This window comes from Prionailurus bengalensis, chromosome B2 (assembly GCF_016509475.1).
Source record: "Prionailurus bengalensis isolate Pbe53 chromosome B2, Fcat_Pben_1.1_paternal_pri, whole genome shotgun sequence".
Classification (NCBI taxonomy): Eukaryota; Metazoa; Chordata; class Mammalia; order Carnivora; family Felidae; genus Prionailurus; species Prionailurus bengalensis.
The window spans coordinates 139375492-139393827 of record NC_057349.1 but is presented as its reverse complement, the minus strand read 5'-3'; the positions used below and the strand labels follow the sequence as shown (position 1 = coordinate 139393827).

General features: G+C 38.6%; 1 protein-coding gene across 9 annotated transcripts in view; it reads right to left on the bottom strand.

Moving 5' to 3' along the window:
* Positions 1 to 18130, bottom strand: part of SCAF8 (SR-related CTD associated factor 8) — a 219501-nt gene extending 201371 nt beyond the window's left edge. For 6 of the 9 annotated variants that reach the window (XR_006299092.1, XR_006299093.1, XM_043592650.1 and 3 more), the window contains exon 1: positions 17507 to 18128. Coding sequence is in view for 7 of the 9 variants with exons in the window: in XM_043592650.1 (XP_043448585.1) it covers positions 17507 to 17536 (30 nt within the window). In the remaining 2 variants the exon portion in view is untranslated. Of the gene's footprint in view, positions 1 to 11024; positions 11089 to 17506 lie in introns of all 9 variants that reach the window. The other 3 variants (XM_043592654.1, XM_043592653.1, XM_043592648.1) reach the window with 3 other exon arrangements.
* Positions 18131 to 18336: the final 206 nt, after the last annotated feature.

The window sequence follows — 18336 nt, the reverse complement described above, 5'->3', positions numbered from 1 at the left end:
CCTCCTCTGCTCATGTGCGTGCTCTATCTCAAAATAAATAAATATTAAAAATAAATGTGCAGTTGATATATACAAAATGTGATCTCATTATATTAATTAGCATTGAAAAGTAGTAGTATCATTGGGTGCCCAGGCGGCTCAGTTGATTGAGTGTCCAACTTCAGCTCACGTCATGATCTCACGGTTCATGGGTTCAGGCCCCGCGTCGGGCTCTGTGCTGACAGCTCAGAGCCTGGAACCTGCTTCAGATTTTGTGTCTCCCTCTCTCTCTGCCCCTCCCCTGCTTGCACTGTCTCTCTCAAAAATAAAATAAAACATTAAAAAAATAGTATTAAGATAGACTAACTCCCTCTTTCTCACAAAAGCTAAGAAACATAGTATTTTGGGTTTGAGGGATATTATAAATGTAACATGGTAATTCCAAATGAAAAATTCCAAATATTGAAAGATCTCATTCACTGCACACTATCCACCTACTGCTCTCTTAAGAAATGACCACTGTTAAAAGACTGGTAGATTGCCTTCCAGAATTTTCTATACGCACCTATGTACATACACAAATACTGTAAGTGTGTATATATGTATCTGTGTAAAATAAATACTTTATACGTTCTAGTGCAAAATTATACTCCTAATAACTTTAAAATAGATTTTCTTGGGGTCGTCTCAGTGGCTCAATCAGTTAAGCATCCAACTTCAGCTCAGGTCATGATCTCACAGTTCGTGAGATGGAGCCCTGCATGGGCCTCTGCACTGACAGTGTGGAGCCTGGAGCCTACTTCCAATTCTGTGTCTCCCTTTCTCTCTGCCCCTCCCTTGCTCACACACACACTCTCTCCCTCTCTCTCTCTGTCTGAAATAATTACTTAAAAAAAATTTTTAAAACATAGTATTAGAACTTGTATTTATTTAATGTTTATTTTTGAGAGAGAGCAAGCTAGGGAGGGGCAGAGAGAGAATCCCAAGCAGGCTCTGTGCAGTCAGCATGGAGCCCAACACAGGGCTCAATCCCTCGACCATGGGATCATGACCTGAGCCAAAAACAAGAGTCGGACGCTTAACCGAGCGAGCTAACCAGGTGTCCCTAGAACTTGTATTAACTTCGCAAATACTGAAAAAATGATTTTACTATTTTACTTAAATGAGCTTTTCTAAACATTCTAAAACAAGCCAATATTTTAAATATTTAAACAAATTCTTAGAGGTGGTCGAGGAAGGCATCATTATCTTTATTTTTGAAATAAGTAAACTGAAGCCAAGAAAAATTAACTAGAAAACGTGTTCATCAGGGTTAATATTAAAGAAATCCTAAAGGTTATCTTGTGTAACCCCATTTTATAAATGATACAACAACTATCTCTTCCCTTGTCAACTACAATCACATCCTACTGTGACAGTAACCACATTGATCCTGCAGCCTTGCTTTAAAATACTGAACCAGGAGCCTTGTAAAAACAGCAGTCCCAGAAAATCTAAAGGTAGTTACAAAGTAGCCACCACTATTAAAATGTGAACATTAGGAAGATGCTAAGGATAAAGGCTTACAGAGTACTCCTTTCCCACAAAGAAGGTGTAAGATATGTGAGCTTTGACCCAATGGCTTTTTCACTTTTCTGGAGAGGGTTGAATTGCTAGAAAACTGCTGGCTAGAGGGGTGTTACTGTGTGGTACTTCTTTGCCAAGGTATGCATATTTTCCTATGGCACCTTATCTTATGGGCAGGAGAGCAGCAGTATAACATAATAGTTCATTCCTTATCCTGACCCAGGGGCAGCATGAAATGATAATAATCAACTAAGAATACCCTATTTCCACTCCTCCTCTACATCCAACACACACACACATTAAGTAATACCAAAATCCCACTAAACAAATACACACTGAAAAAATAAGAATGCTAAAATGAGTCACAAGAGCAGAAATTCTAATTTGGTTGCTGACTATGTGTCTTTGATACTAAGTAAGTTTCATCGTCTCTCGGTCTTGATTATTCATCCATAAAATGAGTTTGTTAAGTGATACACATCTTTGTTTGTTTGTTAAGTGATATACATCTTTCAGGTCTAAAATCTGTAATTTCTGGAAATCAAGTTTAAGCACGGAAGTAAACAAGAAACCCAATCATAGAACCACACACTTCAGTTATGCCGATAGCTACAAATGTGTCACATGACTGTAATGGTCTCTGACTACCCTAAAGTCAAAGGAAACAGAAATGATTCCCCATGGGAGAAACCAAAATCCATAAATATAAACAAACATACACATATATAAAAGTAACTCTTTAGTTTAAATTTTCCCTGAGATCCAAACAATCCAACTTTCTTTAATTTCAGTTCCCTATGTCTTTTGTGAAACATTGAAATAAAATGATATGAATTTTATACCCTTTAATTTTAGAAGTACTAGTAATAATGAAATGGCCAAAAAAAAAAAAAAATGAGAAAGAATAATTCATTTTTAAATCCTCTTCAAAACAGATCCCCACAAACCATATTAGCTGAAATTTCTCAGATAAATAACGGGTTCTATTTCTAATGATATAGTCTTTACCTTTACAATTTCACATTCACAATTGGTTATTATAGACATAGTTAAATAAGGTAAAGAATTATGTGGCTAACAGGAGCTAATAAAATGCTGAATGATATGAGTAAGCTTAATGTTAAGAAATTCTAATAAAAACCTTAAAGAAAATTAAATCAATCTTACTCACAGATCTCTCCATATACAACTTATATTTTAATTGCACAGAAGAACAGCAATTGCATTATAAGCAGAGTTTAAAATCAAGCATCTCCTATGCATACAGAGTTGCTTTTAAATGTCCTCATATTCACAAATACAATATAACAGAATGGATCGAAGTCTTATCTTAAAAAAAATACATTAAAAAACTGAAGAACATAAAGCTTCCACAAGATTTTGCCTTAAGCCTGCTTCTCTTTTCTGTATCATCTCCCTAGAAAACTCTCAAAATTACTACTGTAGTCAGCAAAATAGTAAAAGTAACTTCTGGTGGTTGAGATATGGGTAGTATTTCAGTCCTTCCATAGTAAAGATCTTTCTTTTAGTCCAGGTTATTAAAAACGATCTCCCTTCAACCCAACCCACCAAATTATCTTTCTCAAGTTTTTAGCTCCTCCTGATCTGCCCCTCTTGGTGATTGATACCATATCCCTTTATTTACTTTGTCACTTAGCTAAAGCCCTGGCACCACCCTTGTCCTCATATCTAGCTCCTTATTATTATGAAATTTCTCTTGCATTCATCCCTTTTTCTTCTCCCTATTATCACTCTAGTTGAGCCCCTCATCTTCTCTATACTAATTTAGCCTCCCTTCTAATCTCATCCCTCCATTGTCCTGCCCTGTTTCAAAGATACTACTCATTTTTCTGAAACACAATTTCAAAACCCTTCAGAATCTCCAATCCTCTTTGATTAAAAATGAGGTCTTAAATACAGTGTACAAAGGCCCTTCCTCAGAACATCCCTGGCCCATTTTCCATCATCTACCCAACCCCATCCCCTACCTAAAGCTTCTATTTTCTTGAAAATCATCTTTTATCCTTTGCATCACATAACATCTCCTCTCTCATTCTGTATACACCATGACATACACGATAAAGAGCTTACACACAGTTTACACATGCTGTATCACTATTTTCTGTAACATAATATTCATTACACTACCTACTACTGTTTGTAGTAATCCATTCCCGTTCCCACCCCTATTGGAATATGAATTGAGAAACAGAACACAGGTATCTAAGTTAAGGCTGATAACCACTCTGCAGGACACAACGCCTGATAGCCGGCACATATGCATAAAAAATAAAGCTCAAACAACCAGCAACTACTTCTTGCAGCATTCTTTCCAACCACTAGTTCCTATTACATGAAAACCTTCATCAGCTATAATTACATTGTAGCAACTGGAAAATTCTAAGTAAAATAGAATGAAAAAATGGTCTAACGATCTTGAAGGACTTGTAAATAAAGAAGTGCTCACAGAATTATCTCGAATCATTAATTATTACAGCTCTAAGGGGCCTAAGGCATCTTAATCCTTTGATTATGCAATGAATTAAAAAACTGGGAAATTCTGTACAAGGAATGATGTGGTATCTCTGGCCAACTCCTTTAAAATGTCAATACCCTTCAGCTAAGTTGGTTACAACCCTTGTTCTTACAATTGCCACAGAGGCAGAGACAGGCCTTTAAAAAAGGTTTTGAGTTCTCCTGACAGAAATAGAAACAAGAATTTGGAAAATTTTGCTCAATAAGAGTAATTACCATAATATTTTTCTTGGTGTAAAAAATTCAAGGTGTTAATAATCCTTACAAAAGCAGTTACTCATACCTCAATAAAGTTTTTAAAAAGGGCACTTACTGGTTAATTAAATGCTTGTAGAGAACTACTCAAAGGTAAAAGTCCTTTTACAACAAACTTACAACATTGTAAAAACTCACTGTGATGAGTTTCATTCAGTATTTAGCCAGGGACTAGATAGGTAACCTGCACATAGCTCTGGAGCTTTTATTAGATAAATAAATACACTATCAGGACATGTTCTCCCTATTTCAAGAAAACTACATTTAGCAACTTCAGACAGTATTTTAAAACAATTTTTTTTTAATGTTTATTTTTTTTAAGAGACAGAGAGACAGAGTGTGAGTGGGGAAGGGGCAGAGAAAGAGAGGAAGATACAGAATCCAAAGCAGGCTCCCTCCAGGCTCTGAGCTGTCAGCACAGAGCCTGATGCGGGGCTCGAACCCACCAGCTGTGAGAACATAACCTGAGCCAAAGTCGGACACTTAACCAACTGAGCCACCTGCACGCCCCGGACAGTATTTTAAGAATCATTCCATTATCATTCATTCGTTAAAGCCTTAAAGACTAATGTATCTGAATCATATTTTTTAAAGATTCTATAACAGGGGCGCCTGGGCGGCTCAGTAGATTGAGCATCCGATTTCAGCTCAGGTCATGATCTCACGTTCATGGGTTCGAGCCCCAAGTTGGGCTCTGCCCTGACAGCTCAGGGCCTGAAGCCAGCTTCTCCCCCGCCCCCGTCTCTCTGACCCTCCCCCGCACACATTCTCTCTCCCTCTCTCTCAAAAATAAACATTAAAAAAAAATTTTTTTTTTAAATTAAGATTCTACAACACACATATTATTTATCACTAAATTAAGTCTGGGTTCTTTGTCCCAATTAATGAGGCTTCGCTTGTCATCTTCTAGTGAGTTAGTATAGCTATAACCTGAAAGCATCAGGACTAAGAATCATTTTCAAATAAAAAAATCACACTTCACACACACACAAAAGTAGTATTAGTAGATGGGAAGCAATGAGCCAAGCTTTTCAAAGTGCCCCTTTTGCTGCATTTTTAATCCAGTTTTCAAGAAAATGCTCACTGTGCAATTAATATGAAAATGATTTTTTTATTTTTGTAAGTATTTCTTTTTAAGTTTATTTACTTTGGGGGAGAAAGACAGAGACAGCATGAGCAGGGGAGGGGCGGGGAGAGAGGGAGAGAGAAAATCCAACAGGCTCTGTGCTGGCAGCCGAGAACTCAAACTCACCAACCATGAGATCATGACCTAAGCTGAAACCAAGAGTCAGACACTTAACTGACTGAGCCACCCCAGGCACCCCTGAAAACAATTTTTAATAGATAAATGTCACTAAATGAAAAAAACAAAAAACATGAATTTTATAAAACCGTGAAAACATCCACACACAAAACTGAATGTAAACTAGACGAGGGCAGGTGTTTTTTTTTTTTGGCGGGGGGGTAGGGTTGTGTTTTGTTGTGGAGTCTATTTTGTACACTATTAAATCTCTAGAGCCTAGAATAGCATCTGCATTTGGTGTAAGTGCTCAAAAATTTTTAATAAATTATTTTCAGTAAGGCAGCTTTTTAAGTTGTTTGTTCCTATTGCTGATGTCCAAATAAGCCTATTATAAAGCCACAAGGAATATATCTTCCTGCTCAATTACAATTATTATAAGTAGCATACTATTAATCAAGTGCTCAGGTTTCAAAGTTTCCAGTAGAAGCCAGCAAGGTTATGGCCTATGGCCTATTTTTGTAGGCCCTCAAGCCAAGAACATTTTCATATTTTAAAAGAATTGTGAAAGACCAACAAGAATATGTGAAAGAGGGGCACCTGATGGCTCAGTCAGTAAATCCAACTTCGGCTTGGATCATGATTTCACAGTTCATGGGTTGGAGCCCCATATCAGGCTCTGTGCTGACAGCTCAGTCAGAGCTAGGAACCTGCTTCAGATTCTGTGTCTCCTCTCTCTGCCCCTCCCCTGCTCCTCTCTCTCTCTCTCTCTCTCTCTCTCTCATAAATAAATATTAAAAAAAAATGTTCTAAAGAATATGTAAAAGACGGGCACCTGGGTGGCTCAGTCAGTTAAGCGTCTGATTGGATTTCGACTCAGGTCATGGTCTCATGGGTTCATGAGTTCAGCCCCCACGTCAGGCTTTGCACTGACAGCATGGAGCCTGCTTGGGGATTCTCTTCCTTTCCCTCTCTCTCTACCCCTCCCCCACACTCACTCTCTCTCAAAATAAGTTAAAAAAAAAAAAAGTCTGTGAAAGAGACCTTAAGTGGCTAACAAAACCTAAAAATATTTACTATTTGGTCCTCTAGAGAAAGAGTTTACTGGTCCTTGTGGATGGAGATTCCATTCACAAGAGAATGAAAGTTTTTTGAATACACACTTCTTTCACCTATGAATCTACAATATTAGAAACACATCTTTCACCTAAAACCTTCTCTACATCTAAACTTCTGAATTCTGGCTTTTTGATTTGAAAAATGTTAACAAACATTTTTAAACCACAACATAAATGGTTACGAATGCTCAAGCTAATAAAAAGGGAAGAATAAAGTTAATTTATGTTTAATGTCTTCCACACTAAAGGAATAAAATATCAAAAATGGACAAAGGAAGAAAAAAAAACCAAAATGGAATACAAAAAAACCCAATCTAATTATACTTCAAATGAATAGCAGAACCACATTAAGGGGAAAAAATTAACCAAGCCATGTTTAAACATAGCATTTTGACTATATACCCTGAGGTAAAAAAAAAAAAAAAAAAAAAAAAAAGAGAAAAGAGAGAGAACTATAAACAAATATTAAATGCTAATTAATACGTTTGTTTTCAGAGACATATGGTTTAGCAATTCTGAAACTACTTTCTGAGTGTTTTAGGTTTGATCAAATATGTAAATACGCTGTGGGTAACAGAAACTAGTTTTCTTGCTGTCAGAGAAAGTAATTACAGAATTGGAAAGGCGAAAAACTAGAATGAACCCTACAGTTGTTTGACTGGAACTGGAGGTTATCAGGGTGAATCCATGGCTTTTTAGATAGGCAGACAGTTAAAAACCAAAAATTCATGTGTATATATGTTTGTTTATGTACATACGTATACATGTATACACATATACATATATGCAGTATTGTTATATATTATATATATATGTATAAAATATATGTAATTTCTAGATCAATCCACTAATAAATATCCATGAGAAGAAACTAGAATTCCTTGGAGGAATGGCTGATTCCAAGGCTGGGGTGAAAATATCTTATTATGTAAGAAAGAGAATTCTCAAAACATAACGACCACACATCAAAAGGACACAAAAGACAGCTTGAAATAGCTCTGACTGGTCAAAATTGAGACACTCTCCATCAAAAAAACCCCAATGATTAAAAAAAAAAAAAAATCCACGAGTTCATACTGATATGCATACATATACATAAACACATTAAGTGGGAAGAAGGAAAAGCTCTTACAGAATGCTAATAATAAAGAAATGATAGACTTAGAAAACCACCTTTTGGCATTAGTACTGATTCAAGGCAAGAATTAAACAGATGCTTAAACAAATGGGTTAAAGTTTGATAAGCAACAAGGTATGTGCTTAGTTTCAAAATACCTCCCCGTAAGATACTTGTTACAAAGGGATAAATAGTATCTTCACAACAGAGAAACCTTGGGGGGGGGGGGGGGTAGTTAACATTCCTATTAATGGGATAAATAGACACCATGTGCTTTCTGAGAACACAGTATCATTTCTGCAGAATGCGAAAAATGTGTAAGCTTAACCTAATCATTAAGCAACAGAAGAAAACTCAAACTGAGAAAATTCTAAAAATAACTGGCCTATTATCATTAAATACAATCAAAGGTCATAAAAGACAAAGAGTTATTACCAACTGTTTCAGGGTAAAGGATACTGAAGAGACAAGATGAATGAATTCAAGGTGTGGAGTAGCATTTACTCTTTCCGTTATTAAGGACATTACTGATATAATTAATAAAATCTGATCAAGATCTGCAAACAACTGCATTATATCAAGGTTAATTTCCTGATGTTGATTCCTATACTATGGCTATGTAAAAGAATGTCACTGCTTGTAGAAAACAGCCACTTAAAAGTAAAATGAATTGCATTTCCTATCAAAATGCCAGAAAAAGTTTGTGTGTTTTCATGTGCATGTGAAGAGGGAGTGAACAAAAAAGCAAAAATGGTTCATTAACATAATTAGGTAGAGAAATCAAGATGAAGTGTACATAAAATCCTTCATTCTTGTAACTTTTCTGTAAATCTGAAGTTGTCAAAATAAAGTTCAAAAGTAGGAAAAGGCTAATTTATACTTGGACATTGTGACAGTAAAAAGGAATTGTGAAAAACTGAGTGATAGTTCTTTACAAGGGTAAGAAAATTTCTCAAGCAAAGGCTGAGACCTGGGTCTGTCTCTTCCAGTTTCAGCTCTAATACTTACAAAGTCACATTTTGTTGGTAAAACCACAATGGTGGCCTCAGTTTTCCAGTTGGTAAAAGGACAGTAGCACCTATCCTTTTCTCAAAAGCTTATCCTAAACTCCCACTGAAACTTGATGGTTGGGGTCAAGAGGGTCAGAGCACAACACTATATACTGTAAAGTGGCTCACTTTTAACAATGGTAAACAAAAACTATTTAAAAAAGACCTAAGCCACACATCTTTCATCACAGCAAACAGCTGTTGCAGAAAGTAGGTATCTGCTATATATTTTGGTTTGTAAAAATTTTCACTTACTCAACATTCTTTTCACCCATATACTTCAAATATTTCAATAAATTCAAACACCCCAATCTATTTATTTTTTTACCAGAAAACTTTACAGTGTAAAAATCTTACTAAATTTTAAAAAGCCATGAACTAGGATTTGGTCCACTTATTTTTTTAAGTAAAATATAACTGACATAGAACACTATTAGTTTCAGATGTACCAGTAAACCTTTTAGGTACTGTGACCCAGTATAAAAAGATCTTTATATCATTTCCCAAATTCTATATACCAAGACATAAGATACACAATCCAAAGTGTTTCATCTTTCACTGACAAGCTACTCAAATTAGCCCTAAGGAATCCAATCAAATTCAAAGAATAAGCGTTTATAAGAAAGAGGACCCGATTTTTTCATGTACTTAAGCAAAAGTTTGCTTTAAAAATAAAAATACTTATTAACTTATTCTCCAAATTCACAAAGGTTTCGTCACCACTTAAGACAAGTTTTTAATCATTTGCATGTGGAGACAAATACTTCAGTGACAAAGGGAAACATTCCTACAGCTGTTATGCAATAGTTACGATTTCAAAATAAAAACTGATTTCTATAGATACATGATACAAAATTTGGTATAAAATAAAACTTAATGTAGCTCATCTTGTTTTCCCACTATTGAAACATAAGACCATATTCTTGTTGAAATAAGTCTACTTGCTCATCTCTATTTTGAGTAACAGATGAGCATTCTAGACCCTTTAAGGCAAAATGCTGAGAGGAGCAAGCAGAAGTGAGAAGGGCTGCGGCCAGCCGGTCCCCAAAGCGCAGAGCCCCAGCGTCGGGCCTGCCCGCTCAGCCTCACCAGCTCTGCACCACCTCACTCAGGCACATAAAGCTGATCGAGGCGGGGAAGGATTACAAGAACATCAGCTCCAAAAAGGGTATGCTTCCTGCTTGTCTTGTTTACCACTGTGTCCCAGCAGATAGAAAAGTGCCTGGTACATGGGTAAGCACTTTATTGGCTAAATGAAAGAATAAAATCCTAGGTCTTTCAAATCAACCTACATAAATTATATTAAGTTGCGGAATTATTTTAAAAACAAATTTGGCACACATTAACTTCATAGCCATAACTGTGTTTAAGACACGTTAACAAATATTCTCTATTCTCCATTCTGACCAAATGTGGTAAGGTCAAAGTTACCGAGACACTTCCTGACCTATAGTAGACAACAGAATGCATTTACATATCCTTCCCTGAGTTTAAAATATGGTGTGTAAGAAATTCTTGTAAAACCAGATTAGAAGACCAAATGCATAAAATTAAAAACCAAAGCATAAATGCATCGTTTATCATCAAACTTGAGACAGAATTAACTTACATAAGAAATTACAGGCTACAGAAAAATTTCTTTTCAGCATTTATTTCTCATATCAGTAGCTCTACCAAAATCTGCTCCTTCATAATTAGAAAACCAAAAATTTGATGTAGTCTTTTTGTTTCTCCAACCCTGCAGTATATCTGTCAATGATCTATCATCTTATAGTTTGAAGAACTTCCTCAAAATATAAGATGTATTTTATTTCCAACCATCAAATTAACAGGTTTGCAATTTATTCACATTAAATAGGTAATGTTATATTGCTTTTGCATTACAGTAAAGTTATGTGGAGCAGAATGTAAGTAAATGCAGCAAGAGTATATATGATTTATGCTCACTATTAAGCACAATAACTTTTTTTTCCACTTAACCTATTTTTTGTGAAGAAATTCAACTATTCCCTAGATGTTCTCTTTAAGATTACTAATATATTCGAAGTGACAAAATTTATTCCACTTCCCAAGTATGGCCCATATAATCAAGACATCATTTCACTTCCAATTTAAACCTAGTATTTTCCAAAGGGCCTGCCTTATGTGCGTTATAATCATCTTACTATGCTTCTTGTGTCCATGCTGCTGGAAAAAGCAGTCTGTACAAGCAGGAGTAGAGGCACAATCCTGAGAGAGAGGAGTAGAGAAAGATGTTGAGAAAACAAAACCAGATAAAATGAGCTCATTCGAGTTCAGGAGCTCAGCCAGTGTTCAAGGTCAAGGTTGATTACATTTTCTCATACCATTTTGAGTTAGAAGTTGTCCAATAACAGCAAAACTGGCCCTAGAAAGAGATATCTGAAATTCCATGTGCGACTAGTAATATCATCACTAATTCTAAGCCAACTATACTTCTAAAAAAAGAAGCAAGTGATCATAAAATATGACTATTTAGGAATCTGGGGAATACAGATGTCCCCTAAATGTCAACCAAAGTTACTATAACAAACTCAGTGCTAGCCTAAATAAAATGATAGAGCTATTTCAATCTTGCCAAAAAAATGCTTACATTTAATCTTGAACAATTAAGACTATAACACTCCCAAGCATGTTCTCAAAAATCATTATTATCAATCTCCATTATCCTTGTTTTCTAAATTTTTAAAATAATATAAGGAAAAACCCACAACTTTTATCATACATTGCTTTAAACTGAAAAACAGTAAAGCAAAAAAAGGTTTGGAAATAGCATAATCAAAAAATGAAGTTTAATCTAACTAGAACCTTCAAATGGAACAGTCCCCTCCCAATGATCTCTCCTTAATAAACTGAACATTACAAACACATCGGAGTTTCAATTAAAAAATTTCTACCCCCACGTTAATTTTATATTTAATCAAAGAATCTTCTAACAGGAAACCTAAATATCTCAAATCAATCATTTTCTTTACATAGGAGAAAACCAAATGTCCAGAAATGTTAACTACCTTAATCCAGGTCATTCAGTACATAGTATACCACTCATTCATTCATTCATTCATTCAAGAAGTATTTATTTGACACACACTATGTATTAAGGTACTGTGCTATGTACTGAGGATATGAAGCAATGAAAATATATGGTCACTGTCCTCATGAAACTTATCATCTGGTAGGAAAAACTATTATTATATTACTTATAGTAATCACTAAGAGTGAAAGTACAGTTTTTTAAGATCATGTAATGGGAATTAAATCAGTGATTCTCAACCAAGGTCTATTTTGTTCCCCAAGGGGCATTTGATAATGTGTAGACATTTCTGGTTGTCACAATAGTGGCACCTTGTGGGTAGAGGCCAGGATCACTGCCAAACTTCATATAACGCACAGAACAGCTCCTCACAACAAATAATTATCCAGCCCAAAACATCAATAGTACTGAGGGTGAAAAACCCTAATCTAAACCACTGGAGCAGGGAGGCGTTAGTGAAGGGTTCCTCCCTTTATAACACTAAGTATGCCTACCTTTAAGAGAGTTTCCCAGCATGGAAACAAAAAAGATGGCTTGATTGATACAATTAACCAAAGTACTCACTAGAAAGTTAAAACAGGAAAGGAAAGGAAAGGAAATAGGAGACAGATTCCCTGGTAGGTGAAAATGAAACAAAAATGCAATGTCTTCTGGTTGCTTCACATAAAATTCCTTTCCTGAACCACAGACAAAAGAAAAATACACAAATAAAAACAAAATTCACACGTTTTTATTTATTACTCCCTCTACCTTTTCCACTGTTCACCATCCCATGTCTACTACTAGATACTGGTGGGAAGATTATAAAATGTCCTATAGTTGGACAAATGAACACTATGGAAACAAAACTGGAAATGAAGTAAAACAGAGATGGGACTTCACTTCCGATGCGAAAGACAAGACACAGAAGAGGAAAATGTCCTAGGTGTTAACCTGACTCTGAAAAGTCTACATCTGCTAATCTTGACTAACTGAAGGATCCTAAGGACAAAACACACCAAGAATTCAGGCATCCTAAAGATGATAAAAGGTACTAGAACCATTTCAGAATTTATGAACCAAGGCAAATCCAAAATTTAAATTGTGGTAATTTACTGGACACATCTCAAATCTACATATCTGGTTCTTTATTATCCCACTCAGCCTTTTCTGAGCAGCAAGAGAAATGGATCATGATAGAAAAAACAACTATAGTAATTCAACAAGCTATACAAAGAATCTAGGGGGTAAAACTGATCACTAACTGGTATTTGATTATGTTAAAGTATTAATGTTAACTTCTTGAAGTATAATAAGTCCTTAAAAATTTAAAGAATCCAACACACAAGTAAAATTCATTTCCTCTAGTTACTTTGTCTAAGTATAGCCAGTGCATAACAGATTCTTATATTTTCCATGTATTACTTTAAGAGTTCCTTGATCATGGGGGCGCCTGGGTGGCTCAGTCCTTTAAGCGTCCGACTTCAGCTCAGGTCATGATCTCACGGCTGGTGGGTTCGAGCCCTGCATCAGGCTCTGTGCTGACAGCTCAGAGCCTGGAGCCTGCTTTGGATTCTGTGTCTCCCTCTCGCTCTCTGCCCCTTCCCCACTCACACTCTGTCTCTCCGTCTCTTAAAAAAATAAACATTAAAATAAATTTTAAAAATTAATTAAAAAAAGAGTTCCTTTATCATGAAAGTGCCCTCTCCGATTAAGTTATGATTTTCTGAGGAAAGAGTTATGCATTGCTAGTCTTTTCCATCTTTTCAAAAACAAAGTAATAACCCTACCACAATGACCACCATTCAGTGGCATTCTTAGGGACAGCTCACATAAAACTGCTGCATTCCAGTAATCAGTTGTGGTCCTAAAATAGTTAACAGAATTTAAGCAGACCAATGAGTCCCCTTTCACTGAAGTGAGAACTCTAAACCACCATAACAAGGGTATGACACCATCTCAGAGCAGCTACAACTACAATACTTGTAATGATAATAATTCTCTCAGTTAACTGCCCAGGTCAAGCACTGACTCTTAGGGAATCTTATATTCCAATGTGGACAAACTTTCTTTCATCATTTCAGAACTGACATTACTGCTCCTGGGATTAACTCATCACAATGATGACGCTTATCTGTAAATTACGGCTTTCCCACAAAACTAGCACAGTGGGCACTTAAATATCAGTTCTTAGACCTCAATCTCATTGAACTCAAGATAACTAAGGAATTTACCACATAAAGGATCTTCTGACAGTGATTTTGAACACAGGGAAGGAGAGGGCACAGACTCCCTTTGAGAGATTATGGTGGGTAGGGGTGGGGCAGCAGCAGCACCTGTTGATGATTCAGAAACACAATGCATAAGGCATGAATTTTCAGACTGAAACTAATCCACGGTTTGTAAATTAAAAATCTATATTCTTAACTTGGGTTGCCTGGCTGGCTCAATCGATAGAGCATGTGACTCTAGATCTCAGGGTTGTGATTTCAAGCCCCACATTGGATGTAGAAATTACTTAAAAATAAAATCTTTAAAAAAAAAAAATCAATATTCTTAACTTTCAAATCTCTGGTACTGTATGTCCCTATTTTCAAGCCAATGCTGGAAGGGGGTCAATATTAAAAAACCTGAGAACTGGGGTGCCTGGGTGGCTCAGTCAGTTGAGGGTCCAACTGTTGGTTTCAGCTCAGGCCGTATCTCACAGTTTGTGAAATCGAGCTCCTCACGTTGGGCTCTGTGCCGACGGCATGGAGCCTGCTTGGGATTCTCTCTCCCTCTCTCTCTGCTCCTCTCCAGCTCTCCCACACGTGCTCTCTCTCTCTCTCTCTCTCAAAATAAATAAACTTAAAAAAATAATAATAACCTAACAATTAGCAAGCCATAAAACCTAAGCATTTCATATTTTAAATCAGGCTTTAAAAGCCAAATTCACTATAAGTAAACATTCTAAAACATCCTTTTCTCCTAATACTATAACTCAAGATTCTTTTTTTATTTTTACCCTTTACGATACATGATTTAATGGAAAATATTCATTACTGAACTATTTCCCATGACTATATGCTTACTTGTAACAAAATTACTACAACAGCAAGCATTACATTCACAGAAACTCTATTCAAAATCAGAAAAAAAGATTATGTATTTTGTGTTTAAAACAAAAAGTAGGGGCGCCTGGGTGGCGCAGTCAGTTAAGCATCCGACTTCAGCCAGGTCATGATCTCGCGGTCTGTGAGTTCGAGCCCCGCGTCGGGCTCTGGGCTGATGGCTCAGAGCCTGGAGCCTGTTTCCGATTCTGTGTCTCCCTCTCTCTCTGCCCCTCCCCCGTTCATGCTCTGTCTCTCTCTGTCCCAAAAATAAATAAACGTTGAAAAAAAAAATTTTTTTAAACAAAAAGTATATTCCTCTGAATCTTTTTTGACAGTACTTCCCTCCCCCAACACTCTACGACTCCATATTGCTATTTTTAAGCTAACTCCACATTCAAACATGGTGAAGTTTGCAGATTAGTAAATAAAAGTTGAAGGATTTTCTAACTTCTTTGAAATCCGTAGGGAGAAAGGGGAGCGCGCTACACACACTAAAATGGAACTACTACTGCCAATTTCAAATTCCTGTAAAGATTAGATGAGAAAACAGGTTAAATATACAGCTAGCCATGTAAATATCAGGCCCCCTATCCTTAATGGCAATACTCAATTGAAAAACTGATACACCATTTCTATTCCACTGTGCTCTATTGTGACAACCACAGTGTAGTTAACACCTTTTCTCTAACTATCACATGAGGGATCCTATTCAAAATTTTGTGGGGGGGGGGTGCTGGGAGTGAGGGAAGATATATATTAGGAAACCCCTAGACAAAGAGAAGAAACAACCATCAAAAAGGGGTGGGGTAGGAGCACCTGGCTGGCTCACTCAGAAAGGCATGTGACTCTTGATCTCTGAGCTGGGAGTTCTAGCCCCATGTTGGATGCAGAGATTACTAAAAAATAAACTTAAAGAAAAAAAAAAGTGTGGGTGGGGGGTAAGTCAAATCACTGCACTGGAAAGAAGAGAAAGGCTTTTTAAAAAAATATATAATTCTTAAAACGTTAACATTCCATAGTGCTGTAACACAGTATGTAGCAAATAAAAAGGCTACATACAGCTGTTTTCTTTCCCGCACAGCTGAGAAACTATTAGCAATAAATTGGAACATACAGTACCAATATTTTTTCTTTTAGATTTTAAGCACTACGTAGTATTGCTGAAAGAACCAAATTTTGTAGTTATTAGCTGTAAATTCACAAATAAAATGGAAAAAAGATCCCCAAGTCTACCGCTCTGTTTATTAAATGGTTAAAAAAGAGAAAGAAAATCCAATACCAAAAAAGAAAATCCTTTATAAAAAAAAAAAAAAAGGTTTGTTTTCATCTGTGTCATTGCTGTGTACTGTAATATGGAGAACCCAACTCACACGAATGTTATCTAACTTTTATTTAGCCTCTTTGCTAAGCTTCCCAAATGCCAATTCTTAAAAAAAAGAAGAAATAAAAGAAAAAAAATGTAAGACAGTTTTAAAAAAAGCATTATCCTCTTCATATTGTCAACAGTAACATGTCTGGTATTTTAAAAGGTGAATATTTAAGATTTTGTTAATGACACTATTGAATAGAGTACCAGCACTTCCGCATGAGAAGTTCATAAAATTCATGCGACTTTAGTTACCATCACATTAAAATTCTTTCCAAGACAGATAAGGATAATTCTGGTTATGTAGATAGGTGCTCGTTATGTTTAATGTTTGCATTAAGATCTTATTTACGTCGGAGTTTTTTAAAAAAATAACGTACTTTATTAAAACCTGTCTCCTTTCAGACTAGTGAATTCAATTAAATAGTGAAACCTGGACACCTGCTTTAAAATCTAGTGTTAGATTTGACATTATGAATGAGCCCGTGGGAAATGCTTCCCCAACATCTTCCCTCTCCTGAAGCACAGACCTCTGCCTACCATTTGTGTCTTTATGCCCTAATGATGAGAGGAGGGACAAGTAACAATCCTGCGTCCCCATCAACCATTCTCTTAGCGTAAGTCCCTAGCTGGCAGGTTACCTAGCCAACAGTATCTCAAATATAAACAGTACGTACAACGTGACCATAGATCATCACCCCTGTTAGGTTCCCTTCCTGTACTACCCTCATCGGTGCCTGCCTCATTAAGGACCCCGGGGAAGTCTGGGCAGTGATGTCCGGCGTGCAGTTAAAATCCCGCAAGCCCACGAAAGAGGTGGGCGGGCCAGGCCTCGGCGGAACTGACCCCGAGAGACCAGCCAGGAGCCTCCGGGGGAGGGCCCAACGGGGCCTTCCCTCCAACCCCTAAGCCACTCAACAGGGCGCTGGAGACACCGGAACCTCCCTCCGCCCCGGGGCGGCCCTCCCCCAGCCCTCCCCTCGGACTCGGGGGAGGGGCGCGGGGCAGAGAAACACCCCTCCCCCTCCTCCCCGACACAGCTAGGCCGCCACTCGCCCCACCCTGGGAAATCCTGCAGGCCCGCACCCACCCGGCTCACGCGGGCCTCGTCCCGGTGGGAGGTATGGGTAGGAGGGGAAGCTAGACTGCAATACCAACCTCGCTATTGAAGGTTTTCACAGCCTCCATGTTGTCGGTGCGGAGGCCCCGAGCCCGGCGGCGGAAGAGGCGGCGGCCACTGCACTGGGTGGGAAGAGCGAGACGCGGGCGGCGGCGCCGCCGCGAGGAGGGGCGCCGGCGGGAGGCCCGGCCGCTGCGACCCTGGGGCCGAAGCGGAAGGGCAAGCACTGGCAGGGAAAGACTCCCTCAGGGGCAGCGAGGCTCCGGCATGGCCGCTAGGGCGGGCGGAGCGCCGGTCTGGGGAACACAGGCGCTGCCGGGGCGGGTCGGCAGCGGGCGGGGGAGGGGCTGGGCCGCGGCGCCTTCTCTTCTCAGCCCCGCTCGGTCTCGGTCCTCCGCCCTCTAGCCCCGTCCCCTACACTCCCCACCCCCTCCTTCTTCTTCCTTCGTCAGACTCCTGTTTCACCTCCCCGCCGCTCGGGCCGCAGGAACCAGCAGCGCACAGCGAAGACGGAGGAGGAAGCGCTGGCAGCAGCGGCTGCGGCATCCAATATGGCGGACGCGAGTCGGGCCGCGCAGCTCGGAGATCCGCGGCGCCGGCCAGCGCGCCCCCTGGTGACTGGACCGCGCGGGCCCGAGCGGCCGCGCGGAAACCAACGAGCCAGCTCGGGCCAGAGCGTCGCCGCCCGGAGGTCCCGCTCCGCTCGGCCCGGGGCGGCCAGCTCCTCGCCCCCTCCTCGCGCCTTGCAGACGCGGGAGCGAGCGCTGCGGCCGCGTGGGGCGCCGCGGCCCGCCCTTGGAGGGCCCTGCAAAGCGTTTCTCTGAGAAATGCCAAAGTGTCCCCGTAACACGACAAGTTTGGGAAATAA